The sequence below is a fragment of the Callorhinus ursinus genome, unplaced genomic scaffold, assembly GCF_003265705.2.
Source record: "Callorhinus ursinus isolate GAN/ISIS: 27379988/994484 unplaced genomic scaffold, GSC_fseal_2.0 scaffold5, whole genome shotgun sequence".
In the NCBI taxonomy this organism is placed as follows: domain Eukaryota; kingdom Metazoa; phylum Chordata; class Mammalia; order Carnivora; family Otariidae; genus Callorhinus; species Callorhinus ursinus.
Genome location: NW_027397067.1, coordinates 6,871,513 through 6,899,427, shown reverse-complemented (window position 1 = coordinate 6,899,427; position 27,915 = coordinate 6,871,513). Strand labels below are relative to the sequence as shown.

Sequence of the window (27,915 nt, the reverse complement as noted above, 5' to 3'; positions counted from 1 at the left end):
TTAATAAATTTGCCAAAATATATAAACAATGACAATGTACTCTAGAGAACTTTTATATATACCCTCAGTTTATACTTTATAATTCAACATCATAAAATGTCATCATTTTTCTCCTACAGAATGATTTTAAATGTAATCAGCCTCTAATTCAGAAGCAACAGTATGTGCATATGGACAGCTCAGGACTTCAGGAAAGAAACACTGAATTTTGTAGGTAGAGGATCTTGTGTAGAATTTTCTATTTGTTTCTAGATTATTTTTCAGTCTTTTTTTTTTAAAGCAGAATAATAAGCTATAAGAGTGTTGTTCTCTCCAGTTATTTTATGTGTAGGTAAATGATAGAGAACTCACTAAGCCAAGTAGATCAGCGATACTACTGTGTTCTCTGATGTTTATGTCTGCTTAGAATATTAGCTATTCTCTAAGTACATAGCCATAAATACAGCGATTAAAATAGTTACTTATGAACTGAACTGAAGGAAAAAAAAACTTATGTGCATTAGCTTTTTAGCATTAATAATCATGTTACTAAAATATTCCATGTGATTTTTAATAAGCATGTAACATTTCCAGATTTAACATTTTCCAGAATTAATTTAGAAAATTGTGGCCACCCTTTGGGTGCCTGGAATTTTTCACATTATTCATACAACATTTTTAGTGGAAGAATCTTTGAAAATGTCTTTAGTATCATGTTTGTGTATTTTTCAAAAACAAATGTAACTCGATTAAAAAATATATCAAAACCAATTGCAAGTAAAGAATTCTTGGTAGCCTCTTGTCTCACCATCAAGTCGGTGGCTAAAGTTGTGCCTACTTTGCTAGTTAGAGATGTTTTGAGGCTGTACTAATTTGTCTGGACGCTATGTACCACTTAATTACAGTTGATTTGGAGATGCCATCATAACATAAATCTTAAATTGTTGCAGAGTACCAGCCTAAATAAACATTTGGAAGAGGTAGATAATGAGCATTTAGGCAGTAAAGAATATAAAACCACTGATGGATAATGGAGTCTCTGTACTTTATAATTAAGTATAAAACCAAATGCAGATTTCACACATAAGTGCATGTGACTACGGTATCTGTGGATTAAATTCATGTCATGGTTTTTTTTGATTAGGTTTGGCTTTTTAGACACACAGACACCTGATGGAGGTTTCGAAGGATCAGTTAAGCATGGACAAAAGAAAAGCCTTGTCTAGTAAGGGGAGGCAGAGAAAAATGAACTAATTTGCTTTGCTTTTAAATGCTTTTTCTCCTTTCTCTTTTAATGGGTGGGACAGTTACATTTGTGGTCACATGAATATTTCATTTCATGGGCTTTGTGTGTGTGTGTGTGTGTGTGTGTGTATGTGAAATAATCAAATAAAGCTCAGTAGAATAGAGTATGCTAAAAATTAGATAAAGATTAAGCAAACTTTATCTTTATTCATCTTAGAGATTTAATTAAATTTTTGAATTATTTTCTTAGTTTCATTTAAATATATCATCCAGACGTTGCCTCTTGATGGGGAACAAAATCTCATGGGTAACAAATGGATTGGTAAGTTTTCATCACCACTGAAATTTTGAGGTATAGATGAAAAAAATGGTGATAAGCCTGTCTTATCAAAGACAGCTTTTGATGTAAATATCCTTTAATTACATTTTTATTAAATTTACTTTTTGAAAGAATTATACAGTGATGCATTAGGTACCTAGTATATATCTAACCCTCACTGTGAATTAAATAATGTTCCTCACCAGTTCTCACTTGTTATTTTTAAAAAATGAATTCAGTAAAAACTACCAAAGAGTTAGTATAGGGGCCGGAGGTGTTCCTAAAAGATCAGGTTTCTTACACATACACAGTATCAGAGTTCTAGAACATTTCCCTGTAATTCTCTGTACCTTCAGAAGCTTCTTGCCACACTTTCCTTAAGGGCATGTATTTGCAGATGCCTGAACAAAAATAGTGTTTTGGATGACAGTTTCCCCTGCCTTGCTAAAAAGCCCAGAAATATCTTATGAGAAAATATTTTAGCATTTGGTTAACACTGTGCTGTTCTATTTGTATCCAGTTACTTTCCCAATTGAGGGAGTGTTTACTGTTATCCCTGTAATTATTACTCTTGTCTCCAATTTAGGCATGGACGGGCATACTTATTAGATGATTGAATATGTGCTAAAATAGGAAGAAGAAAATAAGGGCATAGCACACAGGTTCAGTGCAGTGTCATGAGGGCTGTGGCAGAAGTATGAGTAGGTGTCATAGGAGCTTGGGAACTGTGCCTCATCCTTCCTGGGCCTTCAAAAGGGAAGTTTTCCTGAGAAGGCGATGCACGGGCTAAGCTTAAGGATCAAGAAGAAGTTAGTTGGTGAAGATGAGGGTAGAGTATAGGGAGGACTTCTAGGCAGAGGCACTGTGTCAGCATGCTGCATGTGGGAAGCCCCAGAGGTGTCACCAGAATGAAATTGGGAGCCTGGGAGTGGCTGAGCTGTCGCTAAAAGGTCACCTTTGAGGTCATGTGCCGTGCCTTAGTAGTTCAGGAAGATTTAACACAACCACACTAATCTGAAGACCAATTTTATTTCTTCTAGGATTTTTTTTTATTATTATTATGTCAGGGACTTACCTTTCTCCTGTAATGTGAACTGTACTTGTTGGCAAGTCCAGAGCTGACACAGCTGCTCAGCGAGCGAGCGAGGTCATAAAAGAACCAGGATTGTTCAGCTTCCTGTTCCCCTATCCCTCGGATGTGGTTTTCACCCTCCTGGTTGCAAAGGAGAAGGGAAATATGAAAAAAAAGTTTTATTTTTTTTAACCGTTTTAATTGGAAAGAATTTAAACTACTGAAAAGTTGCAGGAACAGTACAGTGAACTGGTGTTTTTTTCCTCTGGATTCACCACTTGTTGACATTTTGCTGCATCTGTATGTTCTCTTTCTGTCTCTGTCTCTGTCTCCCTGTCTCTCTGAAGTATTTGAGACTAAGTGGCAGCCATTATGACCTTTAGCCCTAAATGCTTCACACATAAGTCCTAGGACCTGGGTTTCTTATATCACCATAGCACAATGATGTGTTCCTGTAATCTATAGCTCATATTCACATTTTCTTGTCTGTTGTTTGTACTGTTGTCTATAGCAAATATGTTTTGTCCAGTCCAGGAGCATACATTGCATTTAGTTATCCTGTCTCTTTAGTCTCATTTAAGTAGAACAGTTCTTCGGTGTTTGTCTTTTTTAGCATCAATATTTTTAAAGACTACAGGCCAGTTGTTTTATAGAATATCCCTCAATTTCAGTTTGTCTGATGTTTCTTCCTGACTACCTTTAGGGTATGCATTTTTGGGAGGAACACCACAGAGGTGATGTTATGTTCTTCTTAGTGTTTTTATCAGGAAGCTCTTGAGTCAGTTTACCCTATTATTGGTACTGTTAACTTCCACCTCCTTAAAGGGGTATAAGGTTTCTCTACTGTAATGAGCTTCTTTCCCCTTTGAAATTAGTAAGTAATCTTTGGGGAAATACTTGGAGACTGTAAATACTGGTTGTGTCTCCCAACAAACTTTCACTCATTTTTTAGTATCCATTGGTGCTTCTTGCAAGAGTCAGTTATTACTGTCATAATTGCAAAATGCCTTTTGGGATTTTATTTTTTATAGGTGTAATGTAATGCCTTTGGAGTCAGCAGTCTGTATTCATCAGTGTGTAGGACACTGAACCTGGAGAAGAGATAATATAACAATCAGTGAAGGATCTTGTGTGGGTTGTGCTGGGACACTGGAGGAGCAGGAGAGGATGGCCAGGCACTTGACATTCCAGAACTTAGCTCTCCTGAGCCAGGAAGAATTTTGTCTTCTATCTAGTGCTTCTTTCCTTCTAGCACCTGAGTACTATTTGATAAGTTTCCCTTCAGGTAATGATCTTGAGAGAAATGTGACTCAATATCAGCTTCCTTTCTTAGTTATTATTTTCTGAAAATGACATTATATCTTTGGTCTCTTCAGGAGTGTTTTTATGATAGACATTATAAAGCTATTCAAAAAACATTTCCTAACCATGCCTTTCATCAGACATTAGTAGTAGAGGTTTTATTTGGCAGCCAGCCTGATGTGTTGTTTTAATGTATTAAAACATTAACACAGTTTTAAGGAAGTTTAATCCTAAGGTATTTAGATGACAGCGGACATCTGTTTTCTTCAGACATATTAGACATATAAATGAATGAGATGTCTTATTTGGTAAGGAGGTTATATGTTGATGGTTAGTGTGTTAGTAATGTTTGAGATGTAATGTTTCGAACATAATTTTGAGACTACTTTTTCATTTGTCTGATTTTGTTTTGCCTACATAAGAGAATTGTGTGCATATGTGTGTGTGTGTAGATGTATTACATATACCTATTTTCTAAGATTTTTTGTATATTCTGCATGTTCAGAATCAAGTATGTCCAGTTTATGTTTTGACAACCTACAGCAATTTTGCTATTTTGCTTGTTATTTTAAGTAAGAATATGTGTTCTAATTTGTTAACTTACATTTCTGATAAAATTGAAGGGTAGTAAACATTTATTCTTAGATGACAATAAAAAATCTTTGCAGTGTTTTTGTAGATTGCCAGTAGAAGCCACATGTTTAAATAGAAGCTGCACAAGAAATAATGTAAATGATAAAATTATAGAAACAAATTAGCCACTAGAAGGTTCTGCAAGAGTAAAACAGTAATGTGATTGGTTCTAGTATACTAGTGAAGGAGTACCTTTGGAAACTATGATCTCAACTTCTGTGTATGTGTGCTTCACTTCACCAGGAATGGTTTGTTTGCAAGAAACAAAAACCTACTCAAGTTAGCTTAAATATAAGAAACTCTATTAGATGGATGTCGGAGTAGCTCACAGAATCCAGCTGTAGGTGAAGTCACACAGTTTCACTGAAACTGGGAACCAGAAACCCGTGGGAAGCAAGGCAGCAACTTTTTCCACCTCCCTTTCCTTCTGGCCACATGGGTTCTCGCATCTGTAGCCCATCTGCTTTGTTATTTTCTGTAGGCTGGCTTTTCTGCCCAAGGTCCTGTCGGGGTTTCTCCAGAGTTGCAGGCTAACCCTCAGTGTCTTCATGATTGTCCACTTGAGCTTTCTACAGTGCACTGACTCAGTTTGGGTATGCCCTTCCCGATTCCCTGCTTCCTGCTGGGCCTGTTCCTTGGTCATTTGTCTTTTCTGTACCTGATGAAGGGGGAATAGGATTAGAATGGCAGTGAGGAGCTGATTTTTTGGGGTCCACGAATTTGATGTGCCTGTATTATATCCAAGGAGAAATCCATGGGTTTGGAGTTCAGAGCAAGATGTGAGCTAGAGTTTATAGAGCTAAAGCAGTCATTAGAGGTTGGAAGTCATGGCAGTAGATGAGATTACCCCAAAAACATGTGTAGAGCGGGCCTCTTCCTCCAGGAGGTGTTTGGATTAACTCCCTGAAATTGTATGCAAAAGCCTGTGTATAAATATTTTCTGTGGTCAGGGTCCATGCTTTTCCTCAAATTTGCAAAGGGGTCTGGCATCAAAAGGAGGCTAAGAACCACTGCTAGAGACTGAGACAAAAGTATTAAGGGGTCGACAGAAGAGGAGTAGATTTTACCCAAGGAAGGTGGGGGTGGGTGAAAGACTGATGCTAATGAAAAATGGCTACAAAATTAAGAGAAAACCAGGAATATATGCTGCTAGGGAAGCAGAAGAAAGAGTATATTTCAAGCAGGATTGAGTCAGTGGTGGGCAGGGTAAAACACTGCCAAGGGGACCAGGAAAAGGAGGAATGAACATGTACCTTGGATATGGCAGCAAGAACACCATTGGTGCCCTGGGCCAGGGCGCTTGGTGGCCATGAGTAGGCAGATTGCCCCAGAGATGGTGAAGAAGTAAAGCAAGTCACTGTGGTCATTCCTTCTAGAAGCTTCATTAGGAGATGGAGGAGGAAGGACAGTGCTTTGTGGGGGGCCTGAGGTAGACAATGGATGTTTGCTGTCATCACCTGTTTGTTTTAGTATAAGAAATGTTTAAATGCAATCAGGGGGAGTTAGAGTGGGAGAAACTGATAAAGGGAAGGCCCTGAAGAGGCAGGATGGGGTTGTTACTTGGAAAGGTAATTCAGTGGGGATTGTCTACTATTAACTGTGTAGACAATCTCCCTGCCAGAACCTCTTCTCTTGGTGAGATTAAAACTCCTGTCTGAACCAATTTAGCAAATAAATATTTATTGAAATGAATTGGTAAATTGGGGAGGGTAGGTATTGAATTTGTGCCAAGTACATGTTTTCCTCATACCTAAAGATTTAACTTTTTATGTTCCAGACTTATTTGAAGGTGGGGCTAGGTAGTGGTTAGGAAGCAGTACAATTCTTTAAAAGCATTCAGAGTATTTCCCACTCTTACCAGTTATTGGGTGTGCTATATAGATTATAGATGGAGGTGGAGTGGAACAGTCCTATTCCAAACTGTGAGAGAGAAGAGAATTAACATTTTTGAGGCAGTAGCCAGGAACATACATGGTCTTTTTTAGTCTTCACACATCTCTGCAAATTGGACATTCCTGTTCCCAGTTTTACAGATATGAAGTCCAGTGCAGAAGGATGGTTTAAGTGATTGCCCAGGTTCTCTCATTTATGGAGTTAGATTTGAACACGCATCTGTATAATTCCAGATTCCAAGTTTGTTGTCACTGTCATGCTACTGAGTAAAGCATACTTGGGGGCCTAATGAGTGTACACTTTCCCATTATACCTACACAGTAAGACACTTCTTAACAAGACACTTCACAGGGCTTTGCTTTGGTGTTCAGGTGACATTGCTGTACCACTAGCCCACCTTCTGTCTCCTCTCTCCCTGTTTTCATTGTCAGTGTCAGTGACAATCAACATTGTCAGTATCGATCATCTCCCTACCCCCCCCACCCCGCCCCAACCGCCCTCCAAGTCCTTGCTGTTTGTATCCACTGCAGCAACCATGTCTGTTTGCTGACTGATTTAATTACAGCAATCTCTTCATTCCTTTTGTCCCTTCCACACCCTGGCTTTTGTGCAGAAAGGCTGGCAGTGTATATAGATTTTGCCCAGCAATCAGACGCTCCTTTTCTAGACACAGGAACTCATCCTGGATCAGCCCCAGTAGGTTGATTGCCTGGCCTTCCTTCTTTTTGCTTCATTTGATCACTGTGTGCGGCTCCTGGCTCTTTGTTGATGAAAAGAGATGCCTTGTCATGCTCATTTCCTGACTTGGTTTGGGTTTAGGGTGATGATTCTATTGCCACTTCAAGGGAAACTGACTTATCTCCTAGGTGTGAGGAAAGTGACTTCTAAGGAAGACTTAACTCTGCCTGACTCCTAAGCCCCAAGTCAATCATCTTCCCAGATCTTTGTAGGAGTAGACCGAATATGGGTTATAAATATTTTAATAAGGTAAATGTAGCTCTTATCACAGCGTTCAAATTTTAGAGTTTAAATTCATACTGTTTGCTTCTTTTTGGGTATCTTGGCTTTTTAAGTTATAGGGGTTTTCTCTTTTGGTTAATCATTTTGCTTCTTATGCCCATTTAATGGTAAAGTCAAGAAAATTACATAACTTAAATAGAGTAGTTTAAAAACCTATATTAGCGGTGCCTGGGTGGCTCAGTCATTAAGCATCTGTCTTCGGCTCAGGTCATGATCCCAGGGTCCTGGGATTGAGCCCTGCATCGGGCTCCCTGCTCGGTGGGAAGCTTGCTTCTCCCTCTCCCACTCGCCCTGCTTTTGTTCCCTCTCTCGCTGTGTCTCTGTCTGTCAAATAAATAAATAAAATCTTAAAAAAATAAAAACCTGTGTTAAACCTATATTTAAATATTCATTAAAAGTTTTTTTTTTTTTTTTACAAATAGTTATTTTTAACCTGGCCATTTCAAGACCTGTTTTTTTCTTCCCCCAAGTAACTGTATGTGTTTTATTATTTATCAGCATACATCTTCCTTCCTTCCTTCCTTCCTTCCTTCCTTCCTTCCTTCCTTCCTTTCTTCCTTCTTAGAGTGCACACTTAAGCAAGGGGAGAGGGGCAGAGGGAGAATGAGAGAATCCCAAGGAAGCTTCATGTCCAGTGTGGAGCCTGACACGGGGCTTGATCTCATGACCCTGAGATCATGACCTTAGCCGAAATCAAGAGTCAGATACCCAAACAGCTGAGCTGCATAGGCACCCCTATTAGCATACATTTTTGAAACACCTTTTTATCATTTATAATCTCTTTGAAGTAATGTTTCTCATTCTTATTATTTTTTTAATGCTTGAGGATTTCAAGAATACAGAAATTATTTGTTGGGTGATAGCAGAACATGTTAGTTGTTTGGGCCTTTGTTCCCTAAATAATATTCTGAAGTTCCTCTAGGTATCATGGTAGAATAGTATCTATTTACTATTTGGTAGCCATGATTTACTTTAACCTTGTTGATTTGTTAGCTCTGTGGAAATAAAAAAAATTAAGTACCTTGGATTTAAAATATTAAATATATTAAATATATATTTACTTTTAAAAATTGGGACTGTAAGAATAGACATTTTATATTGTGACAAGTAGAGACCAATTAGTTTCCTGAAATAAATTTTTAAGTTGAAGCTTGAGAACAAAAAAAATGGAGCTCCCAATTTGGAGAAAATTGCTAGGAGAAATTATTTTACCTTAATATCATGTTAAATTAGGGTAAATATAATAAATTATAGGCATATAGGTTGATTATTAAATATAAAAGCAAATGTGGGGGTGCTTGGGTGGCTCAGTCAAAGCGGCTGACTCATTTTCAGCTCAGGTCATGATCTCAGGGTCATTAGATTGAGCCCCGGGTTAGGCTCTGCACTCAGCGGGGGTCTGCTTGAGATTCTCTCTCTCTCTCTCTCTCTCTCCTTCTCCCTCCGCCCCTTCCCACTGCGCCCCTCCCTCTCAGATAGATCTTTAAAATCAACAAATAAATAAAAGCAAATGTATAGATTTGTCTGTAGAACAGAATAATTACTACCAAAAGTATTCTCATTTGTGGCATAGCACTAGAAAATAGGTAGCTATTAGAGTGGCTGCTGTTTTTTTACTTGAATGATTTTTGGCACAGTCTTAAATATAAGTTGTGGTCTAAAATGTTTAAAACAAAGAATTTTCATCTCCTGTACATTTTACGAATGAAAAATTTCACTTTGTGTTTTCTCCACTAAATGATTTCTTATCAGTGGTTAATGCTCTTCAGACCAAGTTGTTCATAATGTCATGTTTTTAGAAACATCATTAATATTCAACTTGAAACCTAGAGCTCTTCCCAAAGAATAATATAAAAACAAGTCATCACATTCTGGCCTTTTTTTCCAGCTATTTTTGCTTGATTTCTGCTCTCCTGTCTCTTTGCTTAACTAGTCTTGAACAATGTGCTAGTTTCTCAGTTGGGATAGATGATAGTATTATATGGTCATAATTTGCTGACTATTTTCTGTGATACTTAAGGTTCTCTATCTTATTTGTTGTTATACCTTATTTTGTTAGTTCTGGCTTGACATCTCAGTCAGCCTTTGTGCTGCATGGGTGAGAATTAGAACAGGCAACACATAAATGATGAGCTATCAGGTGGAAATGGTGCCAAAGACTGCCACATATTGAAGCAAAACACTGAGGAAAATGTCAGAATTCAGTATGTGGAAAAAATCTGAGTTCTGCCATCTGTCTGGATTTATTTAAGTTTATAGGCAAACTGTTATCTTAGCGTATTTTACATGCCAGGTTAATTGACCTAGTCACATACAATTGTGTTAAAGCCAATGTGTGTCTAGTATAGATACTCATATTTTTATTTGAGAGGAGAAATAATGGGAAGGATAAGTTAAGCTAATGATATAACAGAGAGCCCAAAATAACAGTAGTCGAAACACGACAGATGTTTGTTCTAAACTGTCTGTCATGAAATGATGGGGCTACACAGTCCAGAACTGTTAGTGCAGAGAGATCTGGGCTTCTTCCAGCCCAGCACAGCATGCTGCCATTCCTGGGGTATGGCCCTCATCCTCATGGCTATGGGTGATGTTGGATGGGCCAGGCAACTGGGAGACTCCTAGAATTTGCCCCCCAACACTTCTCCTTATATCTGTTGGCTAGTACTCAGTCATGGGGCTGCAAAGGAACTGGAAAATGCAGGCTTCACTAAAGTAACATGTCCTACAAGTTCATTGGTTCTATTTTTAAGGAGAGAAAAAGGATACTGGAGAACAAGAAGTTCAACTCCCAGAAGTTAAATCTGCTTATATAATCTTATGTACTAAAATGATAAATATATGCTTTGATTTTGATTATTAGGTTTTGGGACCCATATACCTCCCTGCATTGGCATAGATAATTGAGGAAGCTGTGATTATGTTTGGGGTTCATGTTCTTTTAAAATCCCTTCTTTCGTTTTAAGAGTTTTAGAAAAATTATTTATAATCTCTTGAAAGTTAATATTTGGTAATCCTTACGGTAATAGGCATTGCCAAAACTTATGATTTGATGTTTGAAATGTTTATGAAATTAAAACCACTTAAGTAGTTATACTACTACTACTGACTTACTAGCTGAAAAAATAGTTCTAGATTTTATTTAAATAAAATTCATTTTACTTTAATTTGAAAGCTAGTTTTTGACAGAGAAGGTTGGTAATGATAATTGGTAGCTCCATTAATCTTGTAGTTAAAAAATTTATATTGGACTTCCGAATTTGAAGAAGGCTAACTTTACTGGTTATTTTTCAGGGGAAAGTTAGACTGTTCATTGAACAGTAATGTAATGCCACTCCTGTGGGGAGTGTGACAAGCACATGCTTCATTGTAACCCTTGGGGAAAGGCTGTGTGGCCATGTGGAGAGTGGGCCTAGTCCAGGCCTGGGAGGGTCCTGGGCAGAAGGGATATGTAGGAACTCTTGGTAGATTAGGAGGTGGTAGCTAGTGAAGGGGGAGGGAGAGAGCAGGGTGTGTGCGTGGGGGGATTCCAGGGAGAGAGTTATGTATGCACATACATTGAGGTCAGAGAGATGCTGACCCATTTGGGGGAATTTCCACTGGTTCCAGAGAGCTTGAGTCTAGTTATGAAGCTGAAAATATAGTTGGAGACACAGTAGTGGCCAGATCATGAAAAACCATCTTTGCTGTGCTAGGTTTGAACTCTTCTCTGAAGATTGTGGAAAACTACAGAGGTTAGTAAAAATAATCACAGTGTCATTTTAGAAAGACTGTTTTAGAGACAGTGGGGGGCTGGAGGAATTGGAGGGGTAAGGCTGGAGGGAAGAACACCAGTAAGGAGACTACAGTTTCAAGCCAGGCAGTGGATAATGAGGATGTTCATTTAGTAAGGCAGGGTCAGGCGTTGGAGAGAATAGACTATAAAACCTGGAGATAAGTTGGATGTGGGGGAAAAAGAGGGAGTTGGCTAGTGACTCTCAAGGTTTATAGTTGATATTCTTAGTTATGAAACAGAATCAGACAAGCAAACCAAAAACCTCTTACCTCCTTGCATGTTCTATTCCAAATTTGCATAATCCACTTTATTCTCTAAATAGCTCTGAGATTCATTTCAGGTGATTATAAATTCATATTGGAGGAACAACTGGCCCACATGTTTCGGTTTATTTTAGTTTTTGCATATATTGCGGGGAAATGCTTCTCTAAAGAATAATTCTGTAGGCTTAGAGGCTCTTTTTAAGCTTAATTATAAAGCTAATTTAATACACTTTCCACTACATATCATTAAAACATTGAACTTGCCTTCTAAAATACTGTTTCTTTACAGTGGATTTAGTTGAGCCTTCTTAAGTTATGAGCAGATGACGGCACTGTCATCGGTGGAGACCCCCGGAAAGGGGCCCTGGGAGCGGGCCGCTGTGGTCTGCTTGCCCCCCCATGCTCGCCTGGGCCCTGGTGGGGCGGGAACCTGGAGGCCGAGACCCTCCCCCACTTCTCAGCAGCAGGGGGGAGGGTTGGGCGAGAATAAATGGGGAGGGAGTCAAAAAGGAGACCCGGAGGAAAAAAGGAAAAAAAAAGAAAAAAGAAAAGAAAACCCGTGGGGCGGAAGAGGCAGGCGGGCGGGGATCCCAAACTAATTTAATTTAAAATAATTTCAAATAATTTCAAATTTTGTTTGAGCATTCTGCTAGTAATGAACTGGTTTAGATTATGAAGTATTTGGTAGGTTTAATTGCTGGCATCTTTATCTCAGCTGGTGTTTCAAAACATTTTCTTGTTAGGAGAAAAAGGCATTCTTTTTCAGGTTCTAACTTCCCTGTAGGATTCATCAGCTATTTTCACTCAACAGTTACTGACCTCTTAGAGTATGCCAGGAACTGACCTAATACTCAAAGAAGATAAAGTGACATTCTCTCTACTGTCATGTACTTAAAAGTCTTAACATTCTAAATATAATTCAAGAAAAGAGTCTATAATAAGTCTAAAATATGGACTTTGCTTACATACTATTTTGATAGCTAATATAAAATAAACTTTCTTCTTAAAAGTCCTTGTAACAACACAGACATTTCTCCCATATTGCATGGTGCATAACTAGATTTGTGTGTACTAGGGTCATTTAGGGTGTATACTCTGCATTACACAGATTACTTTTGGTTATAACCACGTGCTAATTAGGAACCAGCATTTAAAAGGAAAAGGAAGGACTTCTGGTTTCTGGTTCTGCATGTAGGGAGCTTGGAAGTTGCCACTCCATCCTAACAAGTAAAAAGCTGAACGGACTGAAAAATCAACAACTCTTCTTGGATACATAAGAGAGGGGAAGACGTAGGGCTAGCAGCAGCTGTCAAGATTGGAGAGACAGATAGGTAACATACAGAGAGTTTAGGCATACTGGAGCAGACCTATAAGCAGAAACCAGTGAGGGAACCAGTACCTGGGTTGAAAAGCCTGCACTATGCTGATTTTCAGGAGGCTCAGTGTGGGCAGGTCTGAGAGTTAAAAACTCCAGGGGGACCCAATCATAGTGGGTCCTTACCATACAGTGAGATTATCTCCAGAAGTTAGACCCAAGTTCCCACAGTAAATATCTGAGAAAAATACCCTCAGGCTTCTGGCAGGAGCAGGGGAAAGGGAACCATCTTGAAATGTGCCAGAGTACCCTGTTTTTCTTAACAAAGCCTATCCTCAGGGGAAACTGGCTAACTAGAGCCTTACCTGCTGGGATATTATTGGAGTCTGTCTGGCCTGGGGAAGGGAAATAACCAGCTTTAGCTCATTCTAGCCATCCTATCCTATCCAAGTGGAAAGAAAAAACCCCTGAGAAACCCTTGTGAAATTGACAGTCCAAGGGCCTTGGCTCACTGAAAGACCAAGACCTAATCACAGGATGATAGAATGCTTTCCCTCCCTCCATCTCACCATCACATACTGAAGGTTTATTTATAGCAGTTCTTTTTACCTAGTACATCATGTTCAACTATCAGGAAAATCTTACAAGGCATACCAAAAGGCAAGAAGCACAATTTGGAGAGACAAATAAGTATCAGAACCAGCTGTGGTGGTGATGTTGGAATTATCAGATGTGGGATTTTAAACAACTATGATTACTATGCTAAGGACTCTAATGGATAAAGTAAACACCATGCAAGAACAGGTGAACAATGTAAGCAGGGAGATAGAAGTCCTAAGAAAGAACCACAAAGAAATGCTGTAGTTAAAAAAATACTGTAATAGAAATGAAGAATGCCTTTCATGGGCTTATTAATGTACTGGACATGGCTGAGGAGAGAATCTCTGAGCTAGAAGAAATATCAGTAGAAACCTCCAGAACCCAAAAGCAAAGAGAACAAAAGACTGAAAGAACCAGAATAACCAAGGGCTGTGGGACATCTACAAAGGTATAAAATACATGTAATGGGAATGCCAGAAGGGGAAGAAAGAGAGAAAAGAACAGAAGAAATACTTGAAACAGTAATGACTAAGAAGCTCCCCCAAATTAATTGCAGACACCAAACCATGGATCCAGGAAGCTCAGAGAACACGAGGCAGAATAAATGCCAAAAGCCTACACTGAGGCATATAATTTTCAAATTACAGAAAATCAAAGTCAAAGAAAATAATCCTGAAAGAAGCCAGAGCAAAACAAAACAACAACAAAAAACCCCCCAAAATAACACCTTACCTATAGAGGAACAAAATCAGTCACATCCAACTTCTCAGAAATCATGCAATCAAGAAGAGAGTGGAGTGTAATATTTGAAGTGTTGAACTCCACCACCTAGAATTCTCTGCAAAATTATCCTTCAGAAGTAAAGGAGAAATAAAGATTTTTCTCAGACAGACAAAAATTGATGGTATTTCTTGCTAGTAAATCTTCCCTGCAAGGAATATGGAAAGAAGTTTTTTAAAGAGAAGGAAAATATTATAGGTCAGAAAGCCAGATCTACATAGAGAAAGGAAGAACATCAAAGAAAGAATAACTAAAGGTAAAATAAAAACTTTTCTTCTTAATTGATGTAATAGCAGTTCAAAATACTAATAGTAACACTGTATTTGATTATGCTTGTGTGTGTATGCTTATGTACCCTAATACATAAGTGAGATAGATGACAGCAATGTTCTCACACTACCCATGAAGTGGTATAGTGTTATTTGAAAGTAGGCATGGATGAATTGTAAATGTATTTTGCAAACTCGAGGGCAGTCATTAAAAAAGTAAAAAAAGAAATATAACTGATATGCTAAGAAAGGAAAGTGGAACCATACAAAATGTTCAGTTAAAATCACAAAAGGCAAAAAAAAAAAAAAAAAAAAAAAAAGAGTGGAAGACAAAACTTGGAGCAAAAAACCAAGGGCAATAAATAGAAAACATTAATGAGTGTGGTAGATACTAATCCAGCTATCTCAGTGAGCACTTTGAATGTCAGTGATCTAACTGTACCAACTGAAAGAGATCGTCAGAGTAGATAAAAAAATATGACACAACTATATATTGTCTATAATAAATCCACTTTAAATATAAAGGCATATAGATTAAAAGTAAATAGATGGAGAAAAATATACAATGCTAACAGTAATCAAAAGAAAGTAGGAGTAGGGGTATTGATTTCAGACAAAGCAGACTTTTAAGGAAAGTTTATCAGGGATGAAGGGCTTTGATAAAGGGGTCAGTTCTCCAAGAAGATATTGTAATTGTTAACATGTATACACCTAACAACAGAATCAAACTATGTGAGACAAAAACTGGTAGAGCTATAAGGAAAAATAGATGAATTTTACATTTATAGTTGGAGACTTCAACATCCCTCTCTCAGAAAACGGACAGATCCAGCAGGCAGAAAATTAGTAAGGAAATAGTTAAACTCAACAACACTGTCAGTCAACTGGATATAATGGATATCTGTAGACTGCTTCAACCACTGCCAACAGAATACACATTTCTCTCAAGTTCATGGAACATTCATCAAGACCACATTCTGGGACATAAAACCCACCTTAACAAATTTAAAAGACCTAGGCAGTGTCTGTTTTCAGACTACAGTGGAGTTAAACTAGACATCAGTAAAAGAAAGATAACTGGAAAATCCCCAAATATGTGGGGATTAAACAACATACTTCTAAAATACTGTATGGGTCAAAGAAGAAATCACAAGAGAAATTTTGAAAAATATTTTCAACTAAATGAAAATGAATATTGTGGGATATAGTGAAAGCAGAGCTTAGAGGGAAATTTATAGCATTGAATGCATATATTAGAAAAGAAGAAAAGTTTCCAACTTAGGAATTGAGAAAAAGAAAAGAAAATTAAATCCAGAATAAGTAGAAGAAAAGAAATAATAAGAATAAATCCAAGAAATTGTAAACAGAAAATAGAAAAAAACCAATGAAACCAAAAGGTGGTGGTTCTTTGAAAAAAGCAATAATACTGGTAAGTCTCTAGCTAGGCTATCTAAGGAAAAAAAGAGAAGGCGCAAATTAATATCAGACAAAAGAAGGGACATCACAACAAATCTCATGGAAATTGAAAGGATAATGAATACTGTGAATAAATCTATGCACATAAATTTGATAACCTAGATGAAATTTCAGATTCCTTGAAAGACACAATCTGCCAAAACTCAAGAAGAAACATGATCTGAATAGGCCTTTATTAAAGAAATTGAATCAACAATTAATAATCTTTAAAAACACGAAAGCACCAGGCCCAGATGGGTTAACTGTTGAATTCTACCAAATATTTAAGGAAGAAATTAGACCAGTTCTCCACAGGCTCTTTCAGAGGATTCAAGTAGAGCAAATGCTTCGTAACTCATTTTGTGAGGCCAGCATTACCCAAATATCAAAACCAAAGACAAAGACATTATAAGAAAACTATAGACCAATATCTTTCATGAATATAGATGCAAAAAATCCTCAACAAAAATTGAATCCAACAATTTGTGTAAAAAGAATTCTGTACCACAACCAAGTGAGATTTATCCCAGATATATAAGGTTGGTTCAACATTCAAAAATCAATTAATGTAATCCATCACATCAACAAACTAAAAAAGAAAAATCACATTATCTTATCAATAGATGCAGAAAAAACATTCACCAAAATCCACTACCTATTCATGATAAAAACTCAGTAGACTAGGAATAGAGATGAACTTTCTCAACTTAATAAAGAATATCTATTAAAAAAAAAAACCTGTAGGAGTGCCTGGGTGGCTCAGATGGTTAAGCCTCTGCCTTTGGCTCAGGTCATGATCTCCAGGTCCTGGAATCGAGCCCCATGTTGGGCTCCCAGCTCAGCGGGGAGTCTGCTTCTCCCTCTCCCTCTCCCCCTGCTTATGCTCTTTCTCTCTCTCTCAAATGGATAAATAAAATCTTAAAAAAAAAAAAACCCTATAGCTAACATCTTAATATTGAGAAAGCTTTCCGACTAAGATCAGGTACAAAGAAGGCTATCCCCTCTCACATGTGACTCCTTTTTTAGACATCAAACGAAGTTCTTGCTTAATGCAATTAGGCAAGAAAAGGAAATGAAAGGTATACAGATTGGGAAGGGAGACATAAAACTGTCTTTGTTTGTAGATGACATGATTGTCTATGTAGGAAATCCTAAAGATTTGACAGAACTTTTCTGGAACTAATAAGTGTTTACAACAAGATTGCAGGGTACAAGGTTAATACACAGAAGTAAATCGCTTTCCTATATACAAGCAATGAAAAAGTGGAATTTGAAATTTAAAACAAAGCCATTTACCCCCCAAAATGAAATACTTAGGTACAAATCTAACAAAATATGTATAAGATCTATATGAAGAAAACTAATAAGCTCTGTGAATGAAATCAAAGAACTAAATAAATGGAGAGAGATCCCATGTTCATGAATAGGAAGATGCAGTATTATCAAGATGTTAGTTCTTCTCAACTTGATCTATAGATTCAACGCAGTTCCAATTAAAATCCCAGCAAGTTATTTTGTGGATATCAACAAACTGATAGCAAAGTTTATATGCAGAGTAAAATAGCCAACACAATATTGAAGGAGAAGGACAAAGTTAAAAGGATTGACATTATTTGACTTCAAGACTTATAAACCTGCAGTACTCAAGACAGTGTGGTATTGGAGAAAGAACAGACAAGTAGGGCAATGGAACAGAATAGAGAACCTACAGATAGACCCCCCACCAATATAGTTAACTGATCTTTGACAAAGAAGCAAAGCAATACAGTGGAGCAAAGATAGTCTCTTCAACATATGGTACTGGAACAACTGGACGTTCACATGCAAAAATGAATCTGGCATAGACCTTACACCGTTCACAAAAATTAACTCAAAATGGATTATAGACCTAAATATAGAATGCAAAACTATAAAACTCCTAGAACATGATATGGGAGAAAGCCTAGATGACCTTGGGTATGGTGGTGCCTTTTTAGATACAGTGCTAAAGGCATGCATGACCTGTGAAAGAAATAATTGAGAAGTTGGGCCTCATGAAAATTAAAAACTTCTGCTCTGTAAAAAATAGTGTCATGAGAATTAGAAGACAAGCCATATACTGGGAGAAAATATTTGCAAAAGACACCTTTGATAAAGGACTGTTATCTGTAATATATAAAGAACTCCTAAAACTCAGTGATAAGAAAACAACCTCATTAAGAAATGAGCCAAAGGGGCGCCTGGGTGGCTCAGTTGGTTGAGTGACTGCCTTCGGCTCAGGTCATGATCCTGGAGTCCCGGGATCGAGTCCCGCATTGGGCTCCCTGCTCGACGAGGAGCCTGCTTCTCCCTCTGACCCTCCCCACTCTCATGTACTCTCTCTCTCATTCTCGCTCTCTCAAATAAATAAATCTTTAAAAAAAAAATGAGCCAAGGACCTTAACAGACACCTCACTAAAGAAGATACACTGATGGTAAATAAATATGTGAAAAGATGCTGCACATCATATGTCATCAAGGAAATGCAAATTAAAACAAAAATGAGATAACACTGCATACCTATTAGATTAGCCAAAATCTGGAACACTGACAACACCAAATGCTGGCCAGGGTGTGCAGTAATAGGAACTCTCATTTATTGCTGGTAGGAATGCAAAATAGTACAGCCACTTTGGAAGACTATTTGGTGGTTTTGTCTCAAACTAAATATATTCTTATCATATGATCCAGCAATTATGCATCTTGGTATTTACCCAAAGGGGTTGAAAACTTACATCCACACGAAAAACTGCACAGGGATGTTTATAGCAGCTTTATCTATAATTGCCAAAATTTGGACACTACAGTTTTCCTTCAGTAGATGAGTGCATAAACAAACTTTGGTACATCCAGACAATGGAATATTATTCAGCATGAAAAAGAAATGAGCTATCAGGCCATGAAAAGGCATGAGGGAACCTGAAATGCATATTACTAAGTAGAAGAAGCCAATCTGAAAAGGCTACATGTTGTATGAATCAACCATATGATATCTAAAAAAGGCAAAACTGTGGAGACTATAAAAGGATCAATTATATGGGGAAGGAGGAAGGGATGAATAGCTGGAGTACAGAGGGTTTTGAGGGCAGTAAAAATACTGTTTGATATTATGATATATGTCATTATACATTCATCCAAGGGCATAAAATGGACAGCACCAGGAATGGACCCTATGGTAAACTAGGGACTTTGGATGATTATAATGTGTCAGTGCATGTTCATGCTTGGTAAAAAAAGGTGCCACTGTGGTGTGGGATGTTGATAGTGGGGGAGGCTGTGCATGCGTTGGGGCTGGGTGTGTATGGGAAATCTTTGTCCCTTCCTCTCAATTTTGTTGTGAACCTGAAACTGCTCTATTAAAACAGGTCTTTAAAAAAAAGATGAAAGGAAAAGGAGTGTCAGCGGGCAGCTCTGATGCTTTGAGTGGTTCAGTGCATTGCATCGCTTGGCCGTATGTTGGACAAATGATAAAGTATGAAAGACTTTGCTGATTTAATGATAACGTTGGTGCTAATAGGTAAAGAGGGACTATTCTTGAAAATAAGCTAGAGCTGAAGAAACTGGATATTGAGATTTTATTGCTAGTTTAAAATGATTTGATTGTTGGAATTCCTATGTGAAAAGGAACTTTGTTATTGCAAACTTTGCCTAAATTGCTTTTATAATAGACTCTAATGCAATTGATTTTAAAATGTCCATCTTTGTTTCTTAGGACCAGAATTCACATAAATAGATTCTACTTTTAGAATCACTGACCTCTTTAGAGATACTGCAAATCTATTAATTTTTGAATTTAGATGCTGTTAGGAAATGAAATGGCTGGTGGTTATGAAAATGTATTTGAGAAATAAATTTGAGGACTCACATTATGATGTTCTTAAGCTCTACTCTCACACCTACCCAATAATGTGTCCTCAGCCAGTGGGAGGTAGAATTAGTGTACCATGAGGCAGTATTACATAGTGATTAAGACTCTGAGTTTAAATCAGACAGACTTGGGTACAAATACCCTCCTGCCACTAACTAGTTATCCTAACATTACAACATGTCATTTTCATTGCTAAACTTCAGTTCTTTATCTATAAAAACGGGGCTCATCCATAGCTTTTAGGAATATTATGGTGGAGAGTAAATAAGAAAATGTACATCAAGCCATTAATGCAGTGCTAAATAAATAGTAGGCACTAGGAAATGGTTGTGGTGGTCACTATTCCTAGGTTGAGATTTTTTAAGGTATTGTGGAAACAGTTTGACTCTATGGCCTTACATTTGGAATTTAACAATGTCTCTAACTATGTAAATCAGATGAAGATGGGAGAGGGCACTGTGATTTTTACATAATAGTTCAGTAGTTACATAGGAAAATCAATTCGTAAAAACAAAATTTGTTTTGTGTATGATGCGGAAAATCATGATAAAAGCTGGAGGAATAACTTATAACTATAGTGAACTAGCATTAAAAAAAAACCGGCCTCTACAAAATATTTAAATTTTATTTACTCTTTACCTAATACAAATCTGTGTTGTAGCCAATGTAAAGTTCATATTTAAAAAATTTTTTTTCATACATTCAGAGAAGGATATTTTGTTTTTGATTTATATTATACCCGTTTGTTTTCCGACAGGATAGGCAAAGGTTAAGAGAAATACAATTATGACTCAGTTGTAATTTTAATAATTATTGTAATAAACTCAACAGAAAGATGAGGGATATAAAATTGTAGGTCCTTCATAATTTTAGTTGTGAAAATTTACATATCAGAAGGAGACTAAAGGAAATAATATAAAAATGTAGTAACCATGGAATTTCTACTGAGCTTTTTGGCAACCAAGGGAAAAAGGGAAATAAGTGAGATTGTAGTTTTCACAGATTAATATGTTTTTCAGGAGAAAATTCTCTTTTTTCCTGGCACTGAATTATATAGGTGAAGTCACCGTGTGTTTAAATTATATATAGGTGAAGTGTGTTGAGTGATATCACAGTGTCTTCAGCTGTGGGTTTTTTTTTTCAACTACAGTTTTAAAGAAAGAATAAAAATGTTTGACTACTTAAACAGCCCTAAGTATAGTGGAGGTTTGACACTTAATTGTAATATGGTGAAAGCCTTTCTCTTCTAACAGTTAATATACGCCAGGTAAACACTTCCTGGTGCGCTAGGTGCTAACAGCCTTGGAACCTAGGTAGCTAATATCATCTTCAGACTGCCTCTTTCAAGCCCTGTGTAGCTTTCTCAGGAACTGGAAAGCAGTTTTTCAGTGTTATGGTTGGTGCCAAGTATAGATCTTTCATGGCCATTGACAAGAGAATAAAATAAGTATTCCTTTTTTTAAATTAATTTAATTTTATTATGTTATGGTAGTCACCATACAGTACATCATTAGTTTTTGATGTAGTGTTCCATGATTTATTGTTTGCGTATAACACCCAGTGCTCCATGCAGTATGTGCTCTCCTTAATACCCATCACCAGGCTAACCCTCCCCTACCCCTCTCCCCTCTAAAACCCTATTTGTTTCTCAGAGTCCATAGTCTCTCACGATTCATCTCCCCCTCCCGATTCCCCCCTCTTCATTTTTCCCTTCCTTCTCCTAATGTCCTCCATGCTGTTCCTTATGTTCCGCAAATAAGTGAATCCATATGATAATTGGCTTTCTCTGCTTGACTTATTTCACTTTGCATAATCTCCCCCAGTCCCATCCATGTTGATGTAAAAGTTGGGTATTCATCCTTTCTGATGGCTGAGTAATATTCCACTGTATTTATGGACCACATCTTCTTTATCCACTCAGCTGTTGAAGGGCATCTCGGCTCTTTCCACAGTTTGGCTATTGCAGATGTTACTGCTCTGAGCATTGGGGTGCATATGGCCCATCTTTTCATTACATCTGTGTCTTTGGGGTAAACACCCAGTAGTGCAATTGCTGGGTCATAGTGTAACTCTATTTTTAATTTTTTGAGGCACTGCCACACTGTTTTCCAAAGTGGCTGTAACCAACTTGCATTCCCACCACATGAAAAAATGTTCATCATCGTTAGCCATCAGGGAAATTTAAATATTTTTTTTAAAGATTTTATTTATTTATTTTAGAGACAGCCTGCATTTGAGCAAATGTGGGGGGGGGTAGGCGCAGAGGGAGAGGGAGAGAGAGCCTGAAGCAGACACCCTGCTGAGCATGGAGCCCCACACTAGCTCAGTCTCACAATCCCGAGATCATGACCTGAGCCGAAATCACTAGTTGGACACTTAACTGACTTGAGCCACCCAGGCACCCCCCCCTTTTTTTTAAAGATTTATTTATTTTAGAGTGCGTGTGTGTGTGCACCCATGGGAGGAGGGGCAGAGGGAGAGAGTCTCAAGCAGACTCCCCAATGAGCATGGAGCCTCACCTAGGACTCAACACCACCACCCTGAGATTATGACCTGAGCCAAAACCAAGAGTCAGATGCTTAACTGACTGAGCCACCCAGGTGCCCCTTAAAATAGGTATTTCTTAATCAGATGTCAATGCTTTCTCAGCATGCAACATGGTCTCTTTTGTGAGCTATTTTGTACTTGGATTTTTTAAAAGGGGAGTAGGTCTTTAGACTGTTTCTTTTTTGTTTCAGAGATTTAGAATCCCAAATGATTTAAATTATGGATGAGGTTAAAGAGGAGAAAATATTATACTTCTCAAATTTTACTTCTTAGTAGAAGTAAAGATTTAATGTCACACTCCTGTGGATTGCTGGTACAAATTGGGCACTTTCTCAGCAAATTATAAGTTGAATTTTATTCTTGTATTGATCTTCAGGGACAGAGAAAAAGACCGTCTCAATACTTAGATTAAATCACTTAAAATCACTCTTCTTGAGTCCTTTGTTATGGATACATTATAATCCCTTGAAGTAAAATCCATAATTATTTTACCTTTTGCCTGACAGTAATGTTACCTTAACCTAAAGAAATTATTCAGACCCTCTTATTATTTTCTAATGTATAATATTAGGAACAGTGGCTGCTTTTCACACCTTTTTAGGGGCCAGGCAGCTTCACAGTATTAAAGAGAGTAAGATCTGAGCCCTAGCCAGGCCATTTGCTCACTTTGTCCTTGAGCATGTTATTGGAAGTTTTCTGAGGCTCCATTTGATCCTCTGTAAATGGAGATAATGCTCACCTCGCACAGATGCTGTAAACATAGGTAACGTGTGGGCATACCTACAAGCATGTTTCCACGATGGCTGTAATAATGTGTGGAATGTGGCAACCGTCCTGGGTTCCCAGCCCCAGGCACTTGGTGCCAGGACTTAGTGTGGCTGGGGGTCACAGGGAATTCACAGGCAGGCTTGGGTGAATCTTGGGAATATTTTAATTGATTACATGTTGCCATTTGACATGAGGGAACCAGACTGTATGTAACATTTTATAAGCCAAGTTCAAAGGAGTAGATGTTTGCCAAAGCTTTGTGTAAGGCTAGATCCTTTTTCTACAGTTAGTATCTTTTTCAGTTGGGTCTCAGGTCATCTCTCTCTGATATTTTAACAACTCATATGCCATTGCAAACATAGTAATTTCAGGAAAGCGTGAGGAGGAGACTTGATTCTTCTTTCCATGTGTCCCATTTGGGCTCTTCTATTAGACTTTTGGCGCTTTGTGACCTACAGGTTAGGCTCACAAAGTTCCATCTGGGGCTCTTGATGTACACATTCTCAGTTGAACCCCTTATGTGTGTTCTTATCCTTTGTCTGAATCTCAAATTGCATAAACCTTACTTAGCAGACACAAAGGAAGCCCTGTGTTTTCTGCATTCCAGGCACTAAGGTTGTGAAGAAGAAGCGGATGCCTCAGGGCCACTTTGTATGTGGGGAAAAGATAGAATATAGTAGAATGTGCCATCCATAATAAAGGCCTTTGAGCAGGAGAAACAAAGGAGCAGAAGACCAGTGGGCAGGAAGCCATGGTTGGACATGTTTTTAAATTTTCTGCCAGGACAGCTCATCTTTGCTCTGTTTAATATTCCTCCTACTTTGGCCCTTATTTCAACGATGTCTTTTTTTGTGAAGAAATCAGTTACCTTTTTCACCTCCAAGTATTCACTCTCATCCTCTAAATATCAGTTAAATCTGGTAGGGAAGTGAACCACCCTTCATGTCTCTGTAAGGGGTGGAGCAGATGGGAGCCTTTGTGTGTGACCAGATCCAACCAGACCCTTTTCCATCCTTGGCAGTTCAGAGCACTGAGCTCTGGAAGGCTTTGCTCTGTTCTCTTGTGATTTGTCTTGAAAACTTATGTTTAGAACATGATCCTTCCCATTGTTCCTTTATTGAAAGGGACCACATCTTTTTATAATTGAAGGGTGGCATGGTGTCTTTAGGTACACTTTTTAAATGTTTTTTAAGAAATCACTCTCAGAGGGGAGGAAAAATAATTTCCCTTCTACCCTTCTGAGTTCTTAGCTGAGACCCTGTAATAAATGACAGATTAACATGAAGAAAAGTGTTAACATGTATACCTCATGTACACATGGGAGATACCCAGGAAAAAATGTGTAACTTAAAGATGTAGCTGTAGAATTTAGGACTAAATTCCATCTTAACAGGGAAAAAAGAGTGGGGGTGTAGGCCTCTTACAGAAAATAAGTGATTTTTAGGAATGATGGATGGGCCCATAGAAGAATAGTTGGGAGATATGAGATTGTGACACGGTTTGTCTAGTCTGACTGGGTGTGGTGTGGACTTCAAGACTGTTCTTTTGTGATAAGAGTCTGTCCTCCCTGGTTGATAAAACTCCCAGGGAGGGGACTTATGATAATTGAGTTCCTTTTGGAGACCTTTCTTTAGGTAGATAAGGGAAGTTCAGAGAAAGCCTCTCCTTGCACTTGACTATTTTCAGGTGTCTACAGCTCAAAATAGTACATGAAAGTGGCATATTTTGGGGTGGCATATTCTGCTGATCCTTTACACTAAACAGTCTAACTTTTAAAATTAGAATATTTGAAGGCCCTCTTGCAATGAAGCATGTCTAATTTCAGGCTTAATTTCTTAGACATATATAGGAAAAAATATATATATAAAATCTGGAAATTTTATAGTAAATGTTATACGCTACCCCTCATCTCTCCCTCCCCCCACCACAACAACAACACAACACAACACATCAAACTTATGCAGTCACACATACTCCTTAGTTGCAGGCCTCCCCAGAGTGGTGGTATTTATAGTGACCCATAAACTCTTCTTTTTTTCCTGATAAAATTTATAGATGGTTTCCCTTTTTTGCCATTGCATGAGTTAGGCAGAACTACTTCCTTACTGTTGGTTGAAAATAAGATCGCCATCCATTGTCCAGATTATGTTAGGGTAGCTCCTAGTTGACACAAAAATATATTATGCATTTTAATATGACACCCATAATTAATAAGTCAGTGATAAGAATTTTCATGTAAGGGTAAAAAAAGCACATAAATCATTTTCATGCTATAGAAGGTTTCAGTCAGTCCCATAGTATTTTCAATCCTAGTTTATCTTCTTGAGACTTTTGGGGATCTCTGACCCCTCACTTACACTAGTCCACAGAACTCCCTCTGGTTCCTGTTCCAAATGCTTCTTCCTTTTCTCGGTCTTCCTTCATATCTTTGATAGCTTTGGACTAAGTCCATGTTAGTGGAGGTAGGGCAACACAGTAAAATCCTTGGACCACCTCTCTCCCCTTTCTCTGGACCTCTGTGGAGAAAGGTAGGGTCACACATTACTGGTCGATGCTGGTGGCCCACAGGTCATTTCCTGGAGGTGCTTAGGGAGAGGTTGGATGTCAGCTGATGAGGAAAGGAGATGACACTGCGCCTGTGCGCCTGCTGCTCGTCCCTGGCAGGTGCCCTCACCCCACAGCCTCGGGAACCAGCATGTCCGTGAGGACGTGCAGCCAGAATGTAAATCCCAGTCTCTGTCCAAAATGCATGCTCTTTCCTTTTCATAGCAGGGACGTTTTAAAATATTCTTTACAAAATCTCTTCTTCTTTTGTTCAAAAACAAAAGTTTGGGCAAGTCATTCACAGGAAAATAGGAAAGAGATGATTTTTTCCCCCTGGAATTAACAGTGAAACCTATATGTAATTTAGAGCTAAGTATACACATACTTTGGGTGGGTGTTCATTTCCTAAAGGAGAATGTGATCTAAGTTTGGAAACCACTGCTCTAAGCCCAGTGGCCCCACCCATACAGCGAGAATACTACTTCTCTATTCTTGGAATTGTTTGTGGATTCACTATGATCATCTTTGTGAAGTTTTTAGACTGTGTTGGTGCAGAGAAAGTGCTCAGTAACAAGAAGCTTCGTTACATGTTGTGAATCTTGATGGTATTTTCAGTGATTTATTTTCATCCCAAGGTAGAGATACTTAATATTCACTAGTATCAGGAAATGTCTTTTTCATGTATCAGTCCACTTACTTGGAATCCTACTTCAGTTGGTTTTGAACTTCTTAGATTGGGAAAGTGTGACCGCAGTAAACAAAACTTGTACCCAGACAGGGAGGTAGACACTGCCTTGTAAATGTATACAGAATCACCTATTTGTGTGTGTAATGACTTACGTAAAGAGAGCGCTTAAAATTCATACAGTACAGGTACTTTTCAAGTCTGGAAAAGATTAGTTTTATGGAGCTATTTTACTAATTTTTAGATGTTAAAGTAAGTATAGATGACATGGTATATATTGTGCTTTGATTTTGAAAGAGAATCTTTGTTGTTTAAATTCTAATATACCTTGTTATTTTATTCCTGCTGTTTTAGGGAATACCTTGGTAAACAGCTCCAATCTGAGCAGCCCCAGACTGCTGCTGCCCGAAGCTGAACGTGCCCTCCAGCCTCAGAATCTCCACCCTTCCCGTTTTACCTGGGACGGAGTACCTGGAGTATGAATCTCAGTAGTTAGGGTCAGGAGCAAATAATTTTCCATTTTACTTGCAGTTTTCTTCTGTTGTGTTGCTTTTCCCTATGTTGATTTTCGTTGAATGTGTTTGCCCATTAAGCTGTATAAAAGTAGATGTTTTCTGTTGCTAAGGAAATGATTAACTGTTACATACACTGCTTATAATTTCTGTATTTATTGTTCTCTGGAAATGAGTATAGTTATTAAAGGATTCTCACTTCAAAAAGGTTTTGCTCTTGTTCCTCACTTGAACTTTAACAAAAATCATCTATTTTCCTAGCCTAATTGAGAGAATTATTGCAAAGTAGTGAATGGTAAGTAAATGTTTTCAAATTCTGCGTATCTGTATCCATCCATCTACCCATCCATCCACCCATCCGTTCATGCACACATACACATTGCAGCGATCCTCTGCTAATATTTAAAGAACTTTAACATTTTAAAGAAATTTTTAATGTAATGCTGTGGTCCAAAGGATATGCCTGTGGAGCTCAGTAAAGAATTATTTTAGCTTTAGATTATTTTATTTCATTGATTTCCTTTACTTTCATTCTTGGATTTTAGGAGCTCAAGTCTGTTTTCTTTTAATACTTTTTGTTTCAATATTGCCAATAGGTATTTATTTCTGGCCCCTTCCCTCTTTACTCTGGAACTACAGGCCTCAGCAGGCCATACATGGCATACATGGCCCCCCTCCCCCCACCCCCAAATCTGAGCCTTTTGTCTTTATTTATTTGTTTGTTTATTCTTTGGTGTTTATTCTTTTATTATTATTATGTTCAGTTAGCCAACATATAGTACATCATTAGTTTTTGATGTGTAGTGTTCAACAATTGAATATTGTTTTATTTTCAGCATAGAGATCCTATGGGAAAAGTTATTTGAGATAATGGATGTTTTTCTTCATTAGTGACTTCATGTTACTGAATGGTTTCTCTTAAAGACTTGACTTCATATTTGCCAAGAAAATAGGAAGTCTGATCAAACCAATTTCCTTTCTTTCTTTCTTTCTTTTTTTCTTTCTTTCTCTTTCTTTCTTTCTTTCTTTCTTTCTTTCTTTCTTTCTTTCTTT

General features: G+C 37.8%; 1 protein-coding gene across 3 annotated transcripts in view; it reads left to right on the top strand.

Annotated features, from left to right (window-relative positions):
• The window catches only part of ATP6V1H (ATPase H+ transporting V1 subunit H), a 125,450-nt gene extending 98,379 nt beyond the window's left edge, over positions 1 to 27,071 (top strand). For all 3 annotated transcript variants that reach the window (XM_073892769.1, XM_025870598.2, XM_025870597.2), the window contains one exon: positions 26,705 to 27,071. In XM_073892769.1, coding sequence (XP_073748870.1) covers positions 26,705 to 26,765 — 61 coding nt within the window. In that variant the 3' untranslated portion in view covers positions 26,766 to 27,071. The remainder of the gene's footprint in view (positions 1 to 26,704) is intronic.
• Positions 27,072 to 27,915: the final 844 nt, after the last annotated feature.